We start from the raw sequence: 21,852 nt of genomic DNA, 5'->3' as shown, positions 1-21,852 counted from the left end.
ACGGTGTTGAGGATCCGTGTGGCAGAAGTGTTGTTGCCTACCTTTACCACTTGGGGGCACCCATCAGGAAGTCCAGGATCCAGTTGCAGAGGGAGGTGTTTACTCCCAGGGTCCTTAGCTTATTGATGAGCTATGTGGGCACTATGGTGTTGAACGCTGAGCTGTAGTTAATGAACATCATTCTCACATAGGTGTTCCTTTTGTCCAGGTGGAAAAGGGCAGTGTGGATTGAGATTGCGTCATCTGTGGATCTGTTGGGCGGTATGCGAACACTTCATGGATACCGACGTGAGTGCTACGGGGCGGTAGTCATTTAGGCAGGTTACCTTCGTTTTCTTGAGCACAGTGACTATAGGGGTCTGCATGAAAGGTGTAGGTATTACAGACTTGGTCAGGGAGAGGTTGAAAATGTAATTGAAGACACTTGCCAGTTGGTCTGCGCATGCTCTGAGTACACACCCTGGTAATCCGTCTGGCCCCGCGGCCTTGTGAATGTTGACCAGTTTAAAGGTCTTGCTCACATCGGCTACGGAGAGCGTGATCACACAGTCGTCCTGAACAGCTGGTGCTCTCATGCATGCTTCAGTGTTCCTTGCCTCGAAGCCAGCTTTACAACCCCGACACAGGAGTGGGCTCTCTTTTTGTGTAAAGTCATCTTCTCTCTTTTCCTTCTCCCTCTTCTTTCTTCCTCTTCCCTCCTTTTCCTCCTCCTGTCTAGTTGGTACCTGAAGGCCCAGCAGATTGCTCCTAAGAACGGACGACCCTACAACCAGCTGGCCCTGCTGGCTGTTTACACGGTGAGAAGATGTGTTATTTTCTACAGTAGGGGACAAGATGAGACGAGACAAATATCTGCTGTGTTGTGTTGATGTAATGCTGTGTAAAGTATGTATTGCTGACCAAATTTTTTTTATTTCCATGAAAATGGTGAATAATGTATATAGTTAGTAATATTTTGAGAGAGAAACCCGACAGACACAAGAAAGATCACTCACATCTCTTCTCTGTCTATCTCTCTCTCTCTCTCTCTGTCTCTCTCTCTCTCGCTCTGTCTCTCGCTCTCTCTGTCTCTCGCTCTCTCTCTCTCTCTCTCTCTCTCTCTCTCTCTCTCTCTCTTTCTCTCTGTCTCTCTCTCTCTCTCTAGAAGAGGAAGTTGGATGCGGTGTATTATTACATGCGTAGCCTGGCGGCCTCCAATCCCATCCTCACTGCCAAGGAGAGCCTCATGAGTCTGTTTGAAGAGACCAAACGCAAGGTCGAACACACACACACACTGGCCACATATACACCTATAGCTCAACCGACACTGCTTTCATAGACCAGCTAATGTATTCATAGACCAAACACATCCAAGCCTTTCATCTCCTGGTTCTGTCCCCTGCTTGTGTATTCTGTATATATGACCTCTGACCCCATGACCCCCCCCCCCCCCCCTCCCAGGCGGACCAGATGGGGCGGAGGCAGGAGTCAGAAGGGGGTTCCAGGGGCCCGGGGGTCCGGGGTGGAGGAAGAGGACGGGGGGAGCAGGGGGCCAGAGTAGAGATCTGGCTTCGCCCTGTCGTCCAGGCAGGGGCTCTCTCATCGCACCGCGGGGGCAGCGAGTCCAGCAGAGACTCTGAACAGGACGGAGAGCTCGGCAACCTCAGCGCTAGTGACGTGAGTACAATACACACATATGTATGCACCCACGCACACTTACTCTTTATGGCTTCTCTTCTGCTTCTCTTCCGGGTCTGTTACAGTTCTTCTATATTGGACATTGTTAATACTCCTTTGTGTCCATCTGTGGGTGTGCACATGTTCAATCATGCGTCAGAAGAAGTATACTTCATGGTAGCCACACAGACACACACACACACACACACACACACACACACACACAGCCACATAGACACACACAGCAACAGAGACACACACAGAAATGGAGTCACATGTGACCTTGTTTCCAGACACACAACAGGAACTATTCACCATTATATCTCTCTCTCTCTGTCGGTCTTTCTTTCTTTCCAGCTCATATTCCCCTCTTCCTCTCCTTGCAAAAAAATCTAAAACCTGTTTTTGCTTTGTCATTATGGGTTATTGTGTGTCGATTGATGAGGGGAAAAAATAATTTCATCAATGTTAGAATAAGGCTGTAATGTAACAAAATGTGGGAAAAGTGAAGGGGTCTGAATACTTTCTGAATGCACTGTATATGCTGTCACTTTCTCTGTTAAACACCTCTGGTTCTCAGGTTCCCTTGTCCACAGTCAGAGAAACACACGCATATTCTCTCTCACACATACACACATATACACACACAGACAGACATAAACATACATATACACACACTAGAGATGTTTTCTCTCCCAGGAAGTGGTGGCTCTGTGACTCACTGTCCGTATTGGACAGACAGAGTGCGTCGTGGGCCGCGGTGTTCTCGCCGTCTCCATGGAGATACGCCCTCGTAAAAAAACACATCCACACACACACATACGCAGGCAAACACACACACACACCCGCTCACATACACAGTCTTGTACAACTAACCTTGTTGGCGACACACAATTTAGTCCCATTCAAAATACAATTTTCCCTAACCCCTAAACCTAACACTAACCTTAACCCAAAAACCTAACCCTAACCCAATTTTTGTTAGTTTACTTTTCTTGTGGGGACTTCTAGTTAAACATGTCCAGACACACACGTGCAGGCAGAAACATGTAAACACACAGACGTCGACACACACACACACCCACACACAGACACGTACGCAGACACTAGGGATGAGCACTGTTATTTCAATATTCAAATACATTAGTATTAGAGTACTTGCGAGAGTATCAATTTTTTTTTTTAAGAAAAAAACCCCGGCATATTTTAACAATGAAAAGGCTGTGATATTGCTACACACGGATTTACCATGACATTTTAAATTCTTAATTCAATTAAACAATACACATTTTAATATAGTTTTTAAGACGTGTCCCCAATAAAATTACATAATGTAGTCTTACAAAGGTTCTACGTGTTTGTTGTAATTTTCGCCCAATCAGTGGCACTACAGTCCGAGGCTGCATGTGTATAAAGCAATGTGGGAGATCTCTAATCATTGCAAAATTGAATTAAAATTACAGAATTAAGTTAGCTAAATGAGAAGGAGTAGGTTGCGACGAGCAACCATCAGGTTGACTGTTTAATCTGAATGGAATTGTTGTAGACAAGGATGGGAAGCACAGCAAAATAGACTCAATTAGCCTAGTAGCTAGCTAGCTGACTAACATCGATTTGATGCAGTCAAGACAGGCACTACAAGATGGGATGATAGATAACCTATGGCATCCAGCGATTCTTCTGCCATAGAAACCCTTGGGCGGGCAGCCTAAGTCCATACAGTATATGTCTTTTTTTTATTTTTCAAAATTTTCGGGGTGGAAAAATGCTTTGTGTAAACCTAAAGGAAAACTCCATCCAAAAACGATCTTTTGGTATTTGTTTCATTAGTCCATTGTTGATATAGTCCAAAAGTATTTTATATGATGCATAATGCACCATACGGGCCAGATGTCTGTACAATTTTCTTAACAATTCAGCCGTGCCGACAGGCTGACCGTTGCCATTCCCCCTGCCACACCACCTAAGCCCTTTTTTTGTCCAGAAAAAACCCTGGCATCTACAAGTTTGTTTAACTAGCACAAGTCTGTATGGCTACTCTCTCTCCTTCCCGTCTCAAACACACTGACCCCCGCACTGCTGCAAGCAAGCAGAGCAGCACCTCTCTCCTATGTTTCTCAGGCTGCGTAGCAAGCCATTTCCCACGTTGAAACACTGTTCCAAATCTTTTTTACATGTAGTTCGACTATCCGGGATATCTGTAAAAAAATATATATTATTCTAATAGTGAAATCATTTAAAATGCCCATTACTAACACACACACACACACACACACACACACACACACACACACACATCCATGTGTCAAACCTGTTAGTTAACAGACTTCCCCATGACTAAATCAGTAGTTAATGACAAATGTCTGTCTTTCTGTCTGGAAGACTGTTTACCATAGTTTAATCTTCCTCTCTTTTTCTTTTCATCTCTTCAATTACCTTTGTTGTTTTTCTGATGTAAGTTGGCTTATAGTCAGGTTCTGGTGCCCACCTTTCTACTCAGTCTCTTTCACCTTCCTAGCTGTTATAACCAGTGTTATAACCAGTCCTGTTCACCTAGCTGTTATAACCAGTGTTATAACCAGTCCCGTTCACCTAGCTGTTATAACCAGTGTAATAACCAGTCCCCTTCACCTAGCTGTTATAACCAGTGTAATAACCAGTCCCCTTCACCTAGCTGTTATAACCAGTGTTATAACCAGTCCCCTTCACCTAGCTGTTATAACCAGTGTAATAACCAGTCCCCTTCACCTAGCTGTTATAACCAGTGTTATAACCAGTCCCCTTCACCTAGCTGTTATAACCAGTGTAATAACCAGTCCCCTTCACCTAGCTGTTATAACCAGTGTTATAACCAGTCCTGTTCACCTAGCTGTTATAACCAGTGTTATAACCAGTCCCCTTCACCTAGCTGTTATAACCAGTGTAATAACCAGTCCCCTTCACCTAGCTGTTATAACCAGTGTTATAACCAGTCCTGTTCACCTAGCTGTTATAACCAGTGTTATAACCAGTCCCCTTCACCTTGCTGTTATAACCAGTGTAATAACCAGTCCCCTTCACCTAGCTGTTATAACCAGTGTAATAACCAGTCCCCTTCACCTAGCTGTTATAACCAGTGTTATAACCAGTCCCCTTCACCTGTTAAATAGCATAGAACAATGAAAGAAGACGACAGGACAGACATGACTAATCAATGCTAGACCTACTATCTGACTCATCAGTGCTCTGTTGCTCCTGTCTGTCTGCAGCTCAATAAGAGGTTCATACTCAGCTTCCTCCACGCTCATGGAAAACTCTTCACTAAAGTGGGGTGAGTTATTTTGGTGTGTGTGTGGTCGTGAATTAAATATGTAGACTTCATTTTTTTAAAGCCCGTGTGGTTGTGTGTATGCTCTAACACACGTATTTCACTGATAATGCTGTTGTTTTTGAAGGATTTTTCATTCAATCACTGTGATATGTGGTTGTCTTACCTATCTTAGTTGAAAGCACTGACTGTAAGTATCTCTGGGTAAGAGTGTGTGCTAAATGAGCAACATGTCCACTGTGTGGCAGCATGGAGTCGTTCCCGGAGGTGATCAGTCGTGTTCTCCAGGAGTTCAGAGCACTGCTCCAACACAGCCCCTCCCCCCTGGGCAGCACACGCATGTTACAGATCATCACCATCAACATGTTCACGATACACAACGCTCAGAGCAGAGGTAACACACACACACACACACACACACACACACACACATACACCAAGAGAAAAGTGACCTTGTGCAAAAACACTGAAGCCTATGATCCCTCTCCTCCCCTTTCCCTTCCCTCTCCCTTTCTCCCTCCCTCCCTCCCTCCCTCCCCCTTCCTCTCCCTCCCCCTCCCCCTTCCTCTCTCCCTCCTCCTTCCTTCCCTTTCTCCCTCTCTCCCCCTTCCTCTCCCTCCATCCCCCTCCCCCTTCCTCTCTCCCTCTACCTCCTTCCTTCCCTTTCTCCCTCCCTCCCTCCCTCCCCCTCCCTCCCCCTCCCCCTTCCTCTCTCCCTCCTCCTTCCTTCCCTTTCTCCCCCTCCCCCTTCCTGTCTCCCTCTACCTCCTACCTCCTTCCCTCTCCCTCTCCTCCCCCTTCCCTCTCCCTCCCTCCCTCCCTCTCGTCCCCCCTCCCTCTCGTCTCCCTTCCTCTAGGAGGAGATGGTGAGGTGAGGTCTGTTTTACAGGAGCAGACTACATCTCTGGGTCTGGCCATGTTCTCTCTGCTGGTCCAGCGCTGCACAGAACTACTGAGAGACACACCTGCAGGTATGTCATTCACAGATGGGATATTTTGATACATTGTATGGTTGTGTAAAGACTGTTTGATTGACACAGTTCATATGAGGGAAGAGTTGTGTTCTCTGACACACTCTAACCCTCTAACACACTAACCCACTAACCCTGTAACACATTAACCCACTACCACACTAACCCTCTAACACACAAAACCTCTAACCCACTAACACTCTAGACCACTAACCCACTACCACTCTAACCCACTAACACTCTAGACCACTAACCCACTACCACTCTAACCCACTAACACTCTAACCCACTAACCCTCTAACCCTCAAACACACTAACCCACTAACACTCTAACCCACTAACCCTTTAACCGGTTTAGGATAGGGGGCAGTATTTTCACGGCCGGATAAAAAACGTACCTACATTTACATTTTACATTTAAGTCATTTAGCAGACGCTCTTATCCAGAGCGACTTACAAATTGGTGCATTCACCTTATGATATCCAGTGGAACAACCACTTTACAATAGTGCATCTAAATCCTTTAAGGGGGGGGGGTTAGAAGGATTACTTTATCCTATCCCAGGTATTCCTTAAAGAGGTGGGGTTTCAGGTGTCTCCGGAAGGTGGTGATTGACTCCGCTGTCCTGGCGTCGTGAGGGAGCTTGTTCCACCATTGGGGTGCCAGAGCAGCGAACAGTTTTGACTGGGCTGAGCGGGAACTGTGCTTCCTCAGAGGTAGGGAGGCAAGCAGGCCAGAGGTGGATGAACGCAGTGCCCTTGTTTGGGTGTAGGGCCTGATCAGAGCCTGAAGGTACGGAGGTGCCGTTCCCCTCACAGCTCCGTAGGCAAGCACCATGGACTTGTAGCGGATGCGAGCTTCAACTGGAAGCCAGTGGAGAGAGCGGAGGAGCGGGGTGACGTGAGAGAACTTGGGAAGGTTGAACACCAGACGGGCTGCGGCGTTCTGGATGAGTTGTAGGGGTTTAATGGCACAGGCAGGGAGCCCAGCCAACAGCGAGTTGCAGTAATCCAGACGGGAGATGACAAGTGCCTGGACTAGGACCTGCGCTGCTTCCTGTGTGAGGCAGGGTCGTACTCTGCGAATGTTGTAGAGCATGAACCTACAGGATCAGGTCACCGCCTTGATGTTAGTGGAGAACGACAGGGTGTTGTCCAGGGTCACGCCAAGGTTCTTAGCACTCTGGGAGGAGGACACAAGGGAGTTGTCAACCGTGATGGTGAGATCATGGAACGGGCAGTCCTTCCCCGGGAAGAAGAGCAGCTCCGTCTTGCCGAGGTTCAGCTTGAGATGGTGATCCGTCATCCACACTGATATGTCTGCCAGACATGCAGAGATGCGATTCGCCACCTGGTTATCAGAAGGGGGAAAGGAGAAGATTAATTGTGTGTCGTCTGCGTAGCAATGATAGGAGAGACCATGTGAGGATATGACAGAGCCAAGTGACTTGGTGTATAGTGAGAATAGGAGAGGGCCTAGAACAGAGACCTGGGGGACACCAGTGGTGAGAGCACGTGGTGCGGAGACAGATTCTCGCCACGCCACCTGGTAGGAGCGACCTGTCAGGTAGGACGCAATCCAAGCGTGGGCCGCGCCGGAGATGCCCAGCTCGGAGAGGGTGGAGAGGAGGATCTGATGGTTCACAGTATCAAAGGCAGCAGATAGGTCTAGAAGGATGAGAGCAGAGGAGAGAGAGTTAGCTTTAGCAGTGCGGAGAGCCTCCGTGACACAGAGAAGAGCAGTCTCAGTTGAATGCCCAGTCTTGAAACCTGACTGATTAGGATCAAGAAGGTCATTCTGATTTAATCTGGTTATTACTCCTGCCCAGAAACTAGAATATGCATATAATTATTTGATTTGGATAGAAAACACCCTAAAGTTTCGAAAACTGTTTGAATGGTGTCTGTGAGTATAACAGAACTCATATGGCAGGCCAAAACCTGAGAAGATTCTATATGGGAAGTGCCCTGTCTGACCATTTCTTGTCCTTCTATAGCCTCTTTATCGAAAATAGAGGATCTCTGCTGTAACGTGCCATTTTCTAAGGCTCCCATTGGCTCTCAGAAGGCGCCAGAACGGGGAATGATGACTCTGCAGTCCCAGGGCGAAAAACAGTAGGGGTTTTGGAAACTGGTCGTTCTGAGAACAATGACACTGGTGTGCATGTGAAGACTCCATTTTCTATTTTCAGTGTTTGAACGAAAACAAGGTCTCCCGGTCGGAATATTATCGCTATTTTACGAGAAAAATCGCATAAAAATTGATTTTAAACAGCGTTTGACATGCTTCGAAGTACGGTAATGGAAAATTTAGATTTTTTTTGTCACGATATGCGCCGGCGCGTCACCCTTTGGATAGTGTCTTGAACGCAAGAACAAAACGCAGCTATTTGGATATAACTATGGATTATTTGGAACCAAAACAACATTGGGTGTTGAAGTAGAAGCCCTGGGAGTGCATTCTGACGAAGAACAGCAAAGGTAATCCAATTTTTCTTATAATAAATCTGAGTTTGGTGAGTGCCAAACTTGGTGGGTGTCAAAATAGCTAGCCATGATGGCCGGGCTATCTACTCAGAATATTGCAAAATGTGCTTTCACCGAAAAGCTATTTTAAAATCGGACACCGCGATTGCATAAAGGAGTTCTGTATCTATAATTCTTAAAATAATATTTTTTTTTTTTTATGAACATTTATCGTGAGTAATTTAATAAATTCACTGGAAGTTTTGTGGGTATGCTAGTTCTGAACGTCACATGCTAATGTAAAAAGCTGGGTTTTGATATAAATATGAACTTGATTGAACAAAACATGCATGTATTGTATAACATAATGTCCTAGGAGTGTCATCTGATGAAGATCATCAAAGGTTAGTGCTGCATTTAGCTGTGGTTTTGGTTTTTGTGACATTATATGCTAGCTTGAAAAATGGGTGTGTGATTATTTCTGGCTGGGTACTCTCCTGACATAATCTAATGTTTTGCGTTCGTTGTAAAGCCTTTTTTAAATCGGACAATGTGGTTAGATAAAGGAGAGTCTTGTCTTTAAAATGGTGTAAAATAGTCATATGTTTGAAAAATGGACGTTTTGGGATTTTTGAGGTGTTTGTAATATCATTGGATATTGGCGAGGCGTTCCGCTAGCGGAACATCTAGATGTAAGATTAACTCACTAACACACTAACCCTCTAACACTCTAACCCACTAACACTCTAACCCTCTAACCCACCAACCCACTACCATTCTAACCCTCTAACCCACTACCACACTAACCCACTAACCCTCTAACCCTCTAACCCACTAACCCTCTAACCCCATAACTCTCAAACCCTCTAACACACTAACCCTCTAACCCACTAACCCTCTAACCCACTAACCCTCTAACCCACTAACACACTAACCCACTAACACACTAACCCTCTAACCCACTAACCCTCTAACCCACTAACCCTCAAACCCACTAACACTCTAACCCTCAAACCCACTAACACTCTAACCCTCTAACCCACTAACCCTCTAACCCACTAACCCACTAATCCACTAACCCACTAACCCTCTAACCCACTAACACTCTAACCCACTAACCCTCTAATCCACTAACCCTCTAACCCCATAACTCTCAAACCCTCTAACACACTAACAGGCTATTGTGAAATGGTAGAACCTGCTGTAGCAGCTAACTAGCCATGTGCTTTTTTTCTCTTTGACCAAAACATGGTGTTTTATTTAGATGCTATGGGAATGAATACACAAGCAGCATATCAAACTGGGATCATGTTTTAGGTTGGATGGATTCTTGGTTCTGACTCCTAAAACGTAGGGTTAATTATCAGGTATGCTATTGAAATATTGAGTACTGTGTTTTAGAGGGTCTACACCAGAAGTGAATGGTTATCTGTAGGAGGAAGGTATATGGTGTGTGCAATTAAGCTTGGAATGTACTGAGTGTAGGGAAAACAATCACATGTGGCAGGCATTGATAAGGGGAGAGAGCCATGGATTAGTGATGAAGGGGGTCGAGGTCAGGTCACGTTAAGGGAGAAGGAACAGTTTATTTCCCCTATCACTTAGTTTCCTGCAATAAAGATGCAATGTTTAGCAAGGAGGAGACTGTATACCACCACTGGTGGAACCATGTTTTGGTCGGTTCAGCTGTTCGACCCTCTGGGATGAATTCACTTGGTTTAAGCTTTCATAGTGTCCCTCGAGTTCTTACTCTGATAATTACAAACTAACAGGTTACACCGACAAGTATAAGAATATTTTCCAGGGCATATTTTTTTAAATTGTGAATCTGATTATGTCGCATTGGAGAAGTGGGAAGCTAAAAAGGCTAGCTAGCTTGCTATGTTTTTAGCCAGGCTAAAGCCACCTAGCCAGGCTGCCAGCTAGCTACTACTAGCAAGGGAAGGCGACTCTTCCTTGCTTTCTAAAAATGTAATGCCAAATGTTTTTTTATTTTGCTATCGTGAGTGGGAGTGGGACTGATGAGGATATCATTTTACCAAAAATCCAACTCCACCCACACAGCTTGTAGTAACCTTAATGGAGAGGTTTGCCTGACCTATGAACTCTACCCCCTAGGAAGGCAGACAATGATTCTCTTTCTCTCTCTCCCTATCCCTTTCTTCCTCTCCCTCACTCCCTCTCTCAGAGCCCATCCCTGAGGAGGAGAGAGAAGAGTGGGAGGAGGGGATGGTGAAAGTTTCTGCCTTCCCATTGGACCTGAGGGAGCTGCTGCCCAGCGTTAAAGTCTGGTCTGATTGGATGCTTGGACACCCCGACCAATGGAATCCTCCGCCTTGTAGTATAGAGTGAGTATACAATCCGAACACAGGACGATCTCCCTGTGGGGAGGTGTTACTGTCTCTTCTCTCTTCCTGTGGGGAGGTGTTACTGTCTCCTCTCTCTTCCTGTGGGGAGGTGTTACTGTCTCTTCTCTCTTCCTGTGGGGAGGTGTTACTGTCTCCTCTCTCTTCCTGTGGGGAGGTGTTACTGTCTCTTTTCTCTTCCTGTGGGGAGGTGTTACTGTCTCCTCTCTCTTCCTGTGGGGAGGTGTTACTGTCTCTTCTCTCTTCCTGTGGGGAGGTGTTACTGTCTCCTCTCTCTTCCTGTGGGGAGGTGTTACTGTCTCTTCTCTCTTCCTGTGGGGAGGTGTTACTGTCTCTTCTCTCTTCCTGTGGGGAGGTGTTACTGTCTCCTGTCTGTTCCTGTGGGGAGGTGTTACTGTCTCCTCTCTTCCTGTGGGGAGGTGTTACTGTCTCCTCTCTGTTCCTGTGGGGAGGTGTTACTGTCTCCTCTCTCTTCCTGTGGGTAGGTGTTACTGTCTCTTCTCTCTTCCTGTGGGGAGGTGCTACTGTCTCCTCTCTGTTCCTGTAGGGAGGTGTTACTGTCTCCTCTCTGTTCCTGTGGGGAGGTGTTACTGTCTCTTCTCTCTTCCTGTGGGGAGGTGTTACTGTCTCTTCTCTCTTCCTGTAGGGAGGTGTTACTGTCTCTTCTCTCTTCCTGTAGGGAGGTGTTACTGTCTCTTCTCTCTTCTTGTGGGGAGGTGTTACTGTCTCCTCTCTGTTCCTATGGGGAGGTGCTACTGTCTCCTCTCTCTTCCTGTAGGGAGGTGTTACTGTCTCTTCTCTCTTCCTGTAGGGAGGTGTTACTGTCTCTTCTCTCTTCCTGTGGGGAGGTGTTACTGTCTCTTCTCTCTTCTTGTGGGGAGGTGTTACTGTCTCCTCTCTGTTCCTGTGGGGAGGTGCTACTGTCTCCTCTCTCTTCCTGTGGGGAGGTGTTACTGTCTCTTCTCTCTTCCTGTAGGGAGGTGTTACTGTCTCTTCTCTCTTCCTGTGGGGAGGTGTTACTGTCTCTTCTCTCTTCTTGTGGGGAGGTGTTACTGTCTCCTCTCTGTTCCTGTGGGGAGGTGCTACTGTCTCCTCTCTCTTCCTGTGGGGAGGTGTTACTGTCTCTTCTCTCTTCCTGTAGGGAGGTGTTACTGTCTCTTCTCTCTTCCTGTGGGGAGGTGTTACTGTCTCCTCTCTGTTCCTGTGGGGAGGTGTTACTGTCTCTTCTCTCTTCCTGTGGGGAGGTGTTACTGTCTCTTCTCTCTTCTTGTGGGGAGGTGTTACTGTCTCCTCTCTGTTCCTGTGGGGAGGTGCTACTGTCTCCTCTCTCTTCCTGTGGGGAGGTGTTACTGTCTCTTCTCTCTTCCTGTAGGGAGGTGTTACTGTCTCTTCTCTCTTCCTGTGGGGAGGTGTTACTGTCTCCTTTCTGTTCCTGTGGGGAGGTGTTACTGTCTCTTCTCTCTTCCTGTAGGGAGGTGTTACTGTCTCTTCTCTCTTCCTGTGGGGAGGTGTTACTGTCTCCTCTCTCTTCCTGTGGGGAGGTGTTACTGTCTCTTCTCTCTTCCTGTGGGGAGGTGCTACTGTCTCCTCTCTGTTCCTGTGGGGAGGTGCTACTGTCTCCTCTCTGTTCCTGTGGGGAGGTGTTACTGTCTCTTCTCTCTTCCTGTAGGGAGGTGTTACTGTCTCTTCTCTCTTCCTGTAGGGAGGTGTTACTGTCTCTTCTCTCTTCCTGTGGGGAGGTGTTACTGTCTCTTCTCTCTTCCTGTGGGGAGGTGTTACTGTCTCCTCTCTCTTCCTGTGGGGAGGTGTTACTGTCTCCTCTCTCTTCCTGTGGGGAGGTGTTACTGTCTCTTCTCTCTTCCTGTGGGGAGGTGTTACTGTCTCTTCTCTCTTCCTGTGGGGAGGTGTTACTGTCTCCTCTCTGTTCCTGTGGGGAGGTGCTACTGTCTCCTCTGTTCCTGTGGGGAGGTGTTACTGTACCACACTGATTGTCCCTCGTCTCTCTACCAGTGGTTGTAGCTCTGGTGTGTGGCGTAGCTTGGCCGACCTGTGTAATGCGTTGGCTCGTGTGGACCACGGCGAAGCGCCGCTGTACAAGGCAGACGGGGACGGAGACGAGGGGGATGAGGAGCTCCGCCTGTTGCTATTGGAGGAGGACAGGCTGCTGGCCGGCTTCGTCCCGCTGCTCGCCGCCCCACAGGAACCCTGCTACATAGACCTCACCAGGGATACCGTGAGTTTATACACCATATATACATTGCATACATGCTCTCGCTCTCTTTCTCTTGCTCGCTCTCTCTCTCTCCCTCTCTCTCTTTCTCTCTCTCTCTCTTTCTCTCTCTCTCTCTCTCTCTCCCCTCTCTCCTCTTTCTCTCTCCCTCTCTCTCTTTCTCTCTCTCTCTCTTTCTCTCTCTCTCTCTCTCTCTCCCTCTCTCTCTTTCTCTCTCTCTCTTTCTCTCTCCCTCTCTCTCCTCCTCTCACTATCTCCCTTTCTCTCTCCCTATTTCTCTCTCTGTCTCTCTCTCTAGGTAATAGCAGCAGACTGTAAAAGGGTAACAGTGTTGAAGTATTTCCTGGAGGCTCTGTGTGGACAGGAACAACCTCTCCTGGCCTTCAAGGGAGGGAAGTATGTCTCCATGGCATCCTCTCCCCAACCCAGCAGCCCCGGCGACGCCCACAGTCGACACGACTCACTGACCGAGAGAGAGGTGTTTGTTTGTTTCTCTCTCTTGCCAATCAAATGTTATCGCAGGTTCTTCTCCAAGTTTTTCTGTCTCTCATTCCTTGAATATTTGTTTTAAGTCTAGCACTGAGTTAGACACCTGTCTCAACTAGTCACCGTCATGAATGCCTTGGTTAGCTGAATCAGGTGTGTAGGTGTTTTTAGATATGTATCTGCTAACATGTCCCTCTGTTCCCCTCTCTCCTGTGGTGCTGTATCTTAGAGCGATGACGTCATCGTGGAGGCGGAGTCGTCTGTTTCTGAGGGGGATGAGGGCGGGGGCAGTGAAGATGACATAAGAGAGCTTCGGGCCAGACACAGCGCCCTCACTAACAGACTGGCTCAGCAACAACGACGCAGGGACAAGATACAGGTCACACACACACACTATATGCACAGACTTACAGACACACACACGCACACTATATACAGACACACACACACACACACTATATATGTACACACACACACTATATACACACTCACACAAATACACACTCACAGAGACACACACACACACACACTATATACACACTCACACAGACACACACTATATACAGTCATGGCCAAAAGTTTTGAAAATGACACAAATATTAATTTTCACAAAGTCTGCTGCCTCAGTTTGAATGACGGCAATTTGCATATACTCCAGAATGTTATGAAGAGTGATCAGATGATTTGCAATTAATTGCAAAGTCCTTCTTTGCCATGCAAATGAACTGAATCCCCAAAAAACATTTCCACTGCATTTTAGCCCTGTCACAAAAGGACCAGCTGACATCATGTCAGTGATTATCTCGTTAACACAGGTGTGAGTGTTGACGAGGACAAGGCTGGAGATCACTCTGTCATGCTGATTGAGTCCGAATAACAGACTGGAAGCTTCAAAAGGAGGGTGGTGCTTGGAATCATTGTTCTTCCTCTGTCAACCATGATTACCTGCAAGGAATCACACGTGCCGTCATCATTGCTTTGCACAAAAAGGGCTTCACAGGCAAGGATATTGCTGCCAGTAAGATTGCACCTAAATCAACCATTTATCGGATCATCAAGAACTTCAAGGAGAGCGGTTCAATTGTTTCAGTGTGCCCAAGAAAGTCCAGCAAGTGCCAGGACCGTCTCCTAAAGTTCATTCAGCTGCGGGATCGGGGCACCACCAGTACAGAGCTTGCTCAGGAATGGCAGCAGGCAGGTGTGAGTGCATCTGCACGCACAGTGAGGTGAAGACTTTTGGAGGATGGCCTGGTGTCAAGAAGGGCAGCAAAGAAGCCACTTCTCTCCAGGAAAAACATCAGGGACAGACTGATATTCTACAAAAGGTACAGGGATTGGACTGCTGAGGACTGGGGTAAAGTCATTTTCTCTGATGAATCCCGTTTCCGATTGTTTGGGCATCCGGAAAAAAGCTTGTCCGGAGAAGACAAGGTGAGCGCTACCATCAGTCCTGTGTCATGCCAACAGTAAAGCATCCTGAGACCATTCATGTGTGGGGTTGCTTCTCAGCCAAGGGAGTGGGCTCACTCACAATTTTGCCTAAGAACACAGCCATGAATAAAGAATGGTACCAACACATCCTCCGACTTCTCCCAACCATCCAGGAACAGTTTGGTGACGAGCAATGCCTTTTCCAGCATGATGGAGCTCCTTGCCATATGGCAAAAGTGATAACTAAGTGGCTCGGGGAACAAAACATCAATATTTTAGGTCCATGGCCAGGAAACTCCCCAGACCTTAATCCCATTGAGAACTTGTGGTCAATCCTCAAGAGGCGGGTGGACAAACAAAAACCCACAAATTCTGACAAACTCCAAGCATTGATTATGCAAGAATGGGCTGCCATCAGTCAGGATGTGGCCCAGAAGTTAATTGACAGCATGCCAGGGCGGATTGCAGAGGTCTTGAAAAAGAAGGGTCAACACTGCAAATATTGACTCTGTGCATCAACTTCATGTAATTGTCAATAAAAGCCTTTGACACTTATGAAATGCTTGTAATTGTACTTCAGTATTCCATAGTAACATCTGACAAAAATATCTAAAGACACTGAGGCAGCAGACTTTGTGAAAATGAATATGTATGTCATTCTCAAAATTTTTGGCCACGACTGTACACTACCGTTCAGAAGTTTGGGGTCACTTAGAAGTTTCCTTGTTTTTAAAAGAAAAGCAAATGTTTTGTCCATTAAAATAGCATCAAATTGATCAGAAATACAGTGTAAACAATGTTAATGTTGTAAATGACTATTGTAGCTGGAAACGTCTGATTTTTCATGGAATATCCACGTAGGTATACAGAGACCCATTATCAGCAACCATCACTCCTGTGTTCCAATGGCACGTTGTGTTAGCTAATCCAAGTTTATCATTTTAAAAGGCTAATTGATCATTAGGAAACCCTTTTGCAATTATATTACCACAGCTGAAAACTGACCCGATTTAAGATAAGCAGAGTAAAGTGTTTATATTACTTTATTCCTGTGCATGTAAACATACTCATTGCATGCTAGGAATATGGGACCAAATACTAAACTTTTTGACTAATTTATTTACAAGAATCTTTAGGTGTGTCAATTTTGACCCCTACCTTTTTTTTAGGAAAAAAACATGACTTAATAAACAACATCTCTTTCTCTGAGCAGTTGTATTGGTATAAAATAATATCATTTCCTAACTTTTTGGTGCGTACTATACAGTACCAGTCAAAAGTTTGGGCACACCTACACATTCAACGGTTTTTCTTTATTTTTACAATGTTGAAAATAGTATAAAAATGGATAAATAAAAACCCCGGAGTGAGTAGTTGTGTCAACTTTGAAATCTGTTTCTGTGTAGCTCAGAATTGACTTCCTACTGTAATTATTGATCATCTTTTTTTAGGGTGTCAATAATTTCAGACCACACTGTATGTCATGAATTCTTGAGCGTATTAACCTGTGTGTTAACGTGTGTGTGTATACATGTGTTTATACCATCTAACGTGTGTTAACAAGTGGGTGTGTCCCTCTGTGCAGGCTGTGTTACAGACATGTGGTCAGCTGGAGTTAGAGGTACGTCCTCTCTTCCTGGTTCCAGACACCAACGCTTTCATCGACCACCTGACCAGCCTCAAGACACTACTGCAGTCTGGGACTTACATACTGGTGGTGCCCCTCATAGGTAACTAACACACACACACACATACACACACACAGGCTTCATCAACCACCTGACCAGCCTCAAGATACCTCTCCCCCTCCTTTTCTATCCCCCTTCCACCTCTCTCTCTCCCCGTCAATCGCTCGCTCTCTCTCCCTCCCTCCCCGTCTCTCACTCTCTCCCCCTTAATCTCTCCCCCTTAATCTCTCCCCCTATCTCTCCCCACTGTCTCTCTATCTCTCTCCCCCGTCTCTCTCTCCCTTCTCCAGTGATAACAGAGTTGGATGGTCTGGCAAAGGGTCAGGAGAGCTGCGGAGGCTCCGGCGGTGGTCGTGGCGGTGGTGGTTCCCGTGGAAACCCTGGCGCGACTCATGCACGGGCGGTCCAGGAGAAGGCCAAGGTTGCCGTGGCGTTTCTGGAGCGAGGGTTCGAGGCCAGAGAGCCCTGTCTCAGAGCGCTGACCAGCAGAGGAAGTCAACTGGAGTCTATCGCCTTCCGCAGTGAGGACACCTCCGGACAACAGGTGTGTGTTGTTAATGTGTGTGTATAAACACCCAGATCCTCTGTTTACAGTGCGATGTTTTACCATCATACCATTTGGAGCAGTCTGACTGCATATCAATGCATTTTCATCCAATTTTGGGCTGTCGTTGAAAATCATCTTTAGATTTACCAGTCTCTCCTCCCTCCCTACCTCCTCTCTTCCTTTCTCTCTCTCCAGGGGAACAATGATGATGTCATCTTGTCCTGCTGTCTCCACTACTGCAAAGACAAGGCTAAGGACTTCATGCCTGCACAGAGAGGTAGACAACCACCCACACACACATTATGCCTGATTTGTCTATACTTTTATATTAACCCCCCTCTTTCCCTCTATCCTCTCCTTCCCCAAATCCCCCCACCACTTCTCCCCCTCTCCCATCCTCTGCTCCCTTCTCTCTCCCAACCTCTGCTCCCCTCCACTCTCTCTCCCCTACCTATTTGCCCTCTTCCTCCCTTCCAACCTCTCTCTCTACCAGACGGTCCGGTGCGGTTGCGTCGGGAGGTGGTTCTTCTGACAGATGACCGTAACCTGCGGGTCAAAGCCCTGACCAGGAATGTGCCGGTCAGAGACATCCCCGCCTTCCTCACCTGGGCCAAAGTGGGCTGAACCGGGTTACACCTTAGACCACGCCCATAGCACTCAAACAACCAATCAACTGCTGAGAACCGCTGAGAACCGCTGGCCACCTCCCATACCATCGGAGTGGAGGAGGAGCCTGTAAGCTAATGCAGAAGTGAAGACTGATGGAGAGAAGGAGAAGAAAGCTTTTTTTGTGGAAAAATGAAATATGGAAACTAAAAAGCATTTTATTTTGTGTGGAATGAGTTGAATAGCCTGAGAGCTTTTTACCCTCTCATTGTGATGAGGTGTGTGTGTTTACCGCTGAGCTCAGGGAGCGGAAGGGAGGAGAGGAGCAGGGAGAGTTTTAAGAGATGCAGGAAGGCTGGCCCATGAAGAGAGGTAGAAGACAGAAAGAGGAGAGGTATTTGTGTTCATTTCTGGTTTCTTTGGTCCAGCCATGCGTCGTGCGTAACTTCTGCAGAGCGTTCACAAGGCCAGCGGCAGTACTTACCTCAGTGAAAACGACAGAGAGGAAGAGAGACATGGAATGGAGAGGGAGGTTAGGGCTGGAGGACGAAGGCCCAAACCTGACTGAGAAGTGTTATAGTATGTGTCTGTGTGAGGGTCTGTTTGACTGACAGCTGCTGGAACCCCCAGAGCAGCACAGAGAGAGAGGCTTTGTATTTTATTTATTTCACCTTTATTTAACTAGGCAAGTCAGTTAAGAACAAATTCTTATTTACAATGAGGCCCTACCCCGGGCCAAACCCTAACGTCGCTGGGCCGGTTGTGATACAGCCTGTAATCGAACCAGGGTCTGTAGTGACGCCCCTAGCACTGAGATGCAGTGCCTTAGACCGCTGCGCCACTCGGGGGAGTGGCAGGGGAGGCAGGTTGTAGTATCGGGGTACCAGCCAGGTTGTAGTATCGGGGTACCAGCCAGGTTGTAGTATCGGGGTACCAGCCAGGTTGGGGTACCAGCCAGGTTGTAGTATCGGGGTACCAGCCAGGTTGTAGTATAGTGGACGGGGGGGTACCTTCATCTACCCACCCTCCTCCAAGTCCCTGTGACCCCGAGCCACACTCTCAGCCTCTGATGACCCGGAAGGGGTCCGTTTCAGTTCCTGTAAAACCATGAAGTGATTTTCATCCCAGTTGCCCAGCAGCTTGTGTTGACTGAGAGTCATTCCCAAGGCTTCTGTAAAGGAACAGCTTTAAAGGCAAAAATACAAAGGAAAAATACTTGGTATTTTTTAGCATTGTGCGGTGGTGGGAGTGTGTTGTTTCTGAGTTGGCTGGTGTATCCATTGGGAGTGTGTGATGTTTAGGCTCTACAGAAGAGCTTTTCTGTCAGCAGTCGTTCTCACTCACCTACCCTTTTAGTTTGTTGTTTTTAAGAGTTTAAATATTATAATAAGATTGAACGTTAGTTTTAGGTCATTGTATATTTTGTGTGTTTGTTTTCCTTTGTTTTTTTTAATTTTTATTCTATATCTATGTTCAATCTAAGTGCAGAACTTTGTGCTGATCTGTTTCTTTATGAGTGGCTAAGACCTGGGCTGCATCCAAAATGGTACACTGTGGGCCCTGGTCAAAAGTTGTGCACTAGGCCTATAAGGAACAGGGTGCCAATAGGGTGCCCTACACTGATCATACAATTAACAACGGAATTAGCTTTTGTAGCATTACAGTGTGCACACGTTAACAAGCTGGTATGATACGTGTGTGTTTACCACAAACATGCGTGTGTGTCAGAGTACACAATATTATGCACTGTGTCAGACAGACACAGTCTTTTCACAACCATAAAACGTCCCACACAATACAAACAAAGAGGACATCAGTGAGGGTCTGATGTCATCCTGACGTAATATGTTTGATCAGCATGCTATAATGGTTTACTGTGCATGCTGACGTTACCGGTTACCGGTTAACGTGGTACCGGTTCTAATCTGTCCACCAGACGGCACAAGTTAGTTGGTTTATTATCTATGACAGTAACACACACACAGTTGAGTCATTTCACAAAGCATTAAACATCAGTCTTGAAAGCCCAAGTCTATGAACAACTACATATAGATAGATGTGGTATAAATGAGTTGATACTCTCAATCATTTGATCTTTACCTTTGTGTGTTGTGTATTTGCCAAAACCATAGCAAGTTAACTTGTTGATCCCACTTGTTTAGGAATATTTAAGTGGGTCCCAATGATCTCTCCTTTCTCCCAAAGTGTGCACTTGTTCCCTTTTTGTGGGAGGGATTGGTGATCGAGAGCGCACTTCAGGAGGAAGGAGATATTCCCGGGACGCCCTCTCCGTCTACTCTCACTGTTCTGTCTATATGCTGGAGCCGACCCCAGGCCTGCATGTACTATCCTATCACAAGGCTTTTTCATTCTTTTCCATGAGTTGTTTGAATAAATTATTTGTTTTGATTCAAATCAGTTGTCTGTTTGTTTATTTATGTATTTGTGTGTGTGGTGTATGATGATGGGTTTACATCACGTGTCAAACTCATTACACAGAGGGCCGAGTGTCTGTGGGTTTTCACTCCTCCCTTGTACTTGATTGATGAATTAAGGTCACTGATTAGTAAGGAACTCTCCTCACCTGGTTGTCTGGGTCTCAGTAAGGAACTCTCCTCACCTGGTTGACTGGGTCTCAGTAAGGAACTCCCCTCACCTGGTTGTCTAGGTCTCAGTAAGGAACACTCCTCACCTGGTTGTCTAGGTCTTAGTAAGGAACTCTCCTCACCTGGTTGTCTGGGTCTCAGTAAGGAACTCCCCTCACCTGGTTGTCTAGGTCTCAGTAAGGAACACTCCTCACCTGGTTGTCTAGGTCTTAGTAAGGAACTCTCCTCACCTGGTTGTCTAGGTCTCAGTAAGGAACACTCCTCACCTGGTTGTCTGGGTCTCAGTAAGGAACACTCCTCACCTGGTTGTCTAGGTCTCAGTAGGAACTCTCCTCACCTGGTTGTCTGGGTCTTAGTAAGGAACTCTCCTCACCTGGTTGTCTAGGTCTTAGTAAGGAACTCCCCTCACCTGGTTGTCTAGGTCTCAGTAAGGAACACTCCTCACCTGGTTGTCTGGGTCTCAGTAAGGAACACTCCTCACCTGGTTGTCTAGGTCTCAGTAAGGAACTCTCCTCACCTGGTTGTCTAGGTCTTAGTAAGGAACTCTCCTCACCTGGTTGTCTAGGTCTCAGTAAGAATCTCTCCTCACCTGGTTGTCTAGGTCTTAGTAAGGAACTCTTCTCATCTGGTTGTCTAGGTCTCAGTAAGGAACTCTCCTCACCTGGTTGTCTAGGTCTCAGTAAGGAACTCTCCTCACCTGGTTGTCTAGGTCTCAGTAAGGAACTCCTCTCACATGGTTGTCTAGGTCTCCCCTCACCTGGTTGTCTAGGTCTCAGTAAGGAACTCCTCTCACCTGGTTGTCTAGGGCTCAGTAAGGAACTCTCCTCACCTGGTTGTCTGGGTCTTAGTAAGGAACTCTCCTCACCTGGTTGTCTAGGTCTTAGTAAGGAACTCCCCTCACCTGGTTGTCTAGGTCTCAGTAAGGAACACTCCTCACCTGGTTGTCTGGGTCTCAGTAAGGAACACTCCTCACCTGGTTGTCTAGGTCTCAGTAAGGAACTCTCCTCACCTGGTTGTCTAGGTCTTAGTAAGGAACTCTCCTCACCTGGTTGTCTAGGTCTCAGTAAGAATCTCTCCTCACCTGGTTGTCTAGGTCTTAGTAAGGAACTCTTCTCATCTGGTTGTCTAGGTCTCAGTAAGGAACTCTCCTCACCTGGTTGTCTAGGTCTCAGTAAGGAACTCTCCTCACCTGGTTGTCTAGGTCTTAGTAAGGAACTCTTCTCATCTGGTTGTCTAGGTCTCAGTAAGGAACTATCCTCACCTGGTTGTCTGGGTCTTAGTAAGGAACTCTCATCACCTGGTTGTCTAGGTCTCATTAAGGAACTCTCCTCACCTGGTTGTCTAGGTCTCAGTAAGGAACTCTCCTCACCTGGTTGTCTAGGTCTTAGTAAGGAACACTCCTCACCTGGTTGTCTAGGTCTCAGTAAGGAACACTCCTCACCTGGTTGTCTAGGTCTCAGTAAGGAACACTCCTCACCTGGTTGTCTAGGTC

General features: G+C 46.7%; 1 protein-coding gene across 1 annotated transcript in view; it reads left to right on the top strand.

Moving 5' to 3' along the window:
* Positions 1-20,169, top strand: part of LOC115204588 (telomerase-binding protein EST1A) — a 29,881-nt gene extending 9,712 nt beyond the window's left edge. The window contains exons 5-18 of the mRNA XM_029770247.1: positions 719-797; positions 1,145-1,255; positions 1,441-1,656; positions 4,905-4,966; positions 5,212-5,357; positions 5,821-5,934; positions 10,589-10,748; positions 12,777-12,999; positions 13,295-13,474; positions 13,712-13,861; positions 16,499-16,643; positions 16,892-17,145; positions 17,344-17,425; positions 17,642-20,169. Coding sequence (XP_029626107.1) covers positions 719-797; positions 1,145-1,255; positions 1,441-1,656; positions 4,905-4,966; positions 5,212-5,357; positions 5,821-5,934; positions 10,589-10,748; positions 12,777-12,999; positions 13,295-13,474; positions 13,712-13,861; positions 16,499-16,643; positions 16,892-17,145; positions 17,344-17,425; positions 17,642-17,772 — 2,053 coding nt within the window. The 3' untranslated portion in view covers positions 17,773-20,169. The remainder of the gene's footprint in view (positions 1-718; positions 798-1,144; positions 1,256-1,440; positions 1,657-4,904; positions 4,967-5,211; positions 5,358-5,820; positions 5,935-10,588; positions 10,749-12,776; positions 13,000-13,294; positions 13,475-13,711; positions 13,862-16,498; positions 16,644-16,891; positions 17,146-17,343; positions 17,426-17,641) is intronic.
* The last annotated feature ends 1,683 nt before the right edge of the window (positions 20,170-21,852 follow it).

Source organism: Salmo trutta, chromosome 12, assembly GCF_901001165.1.
Source record: "Salmo trutta chromosome 12, fSalTru1.1, whole genome shotgun sequence".
NCBI lineage: Eukaryota > Metazoa > Chordata > Actinopteri > Salmoniformes > Salmonidae > Salmo > Salmo trutta.
This window is presented reverse-complemented; position numbering and strand designations above follow the sequence as displayed.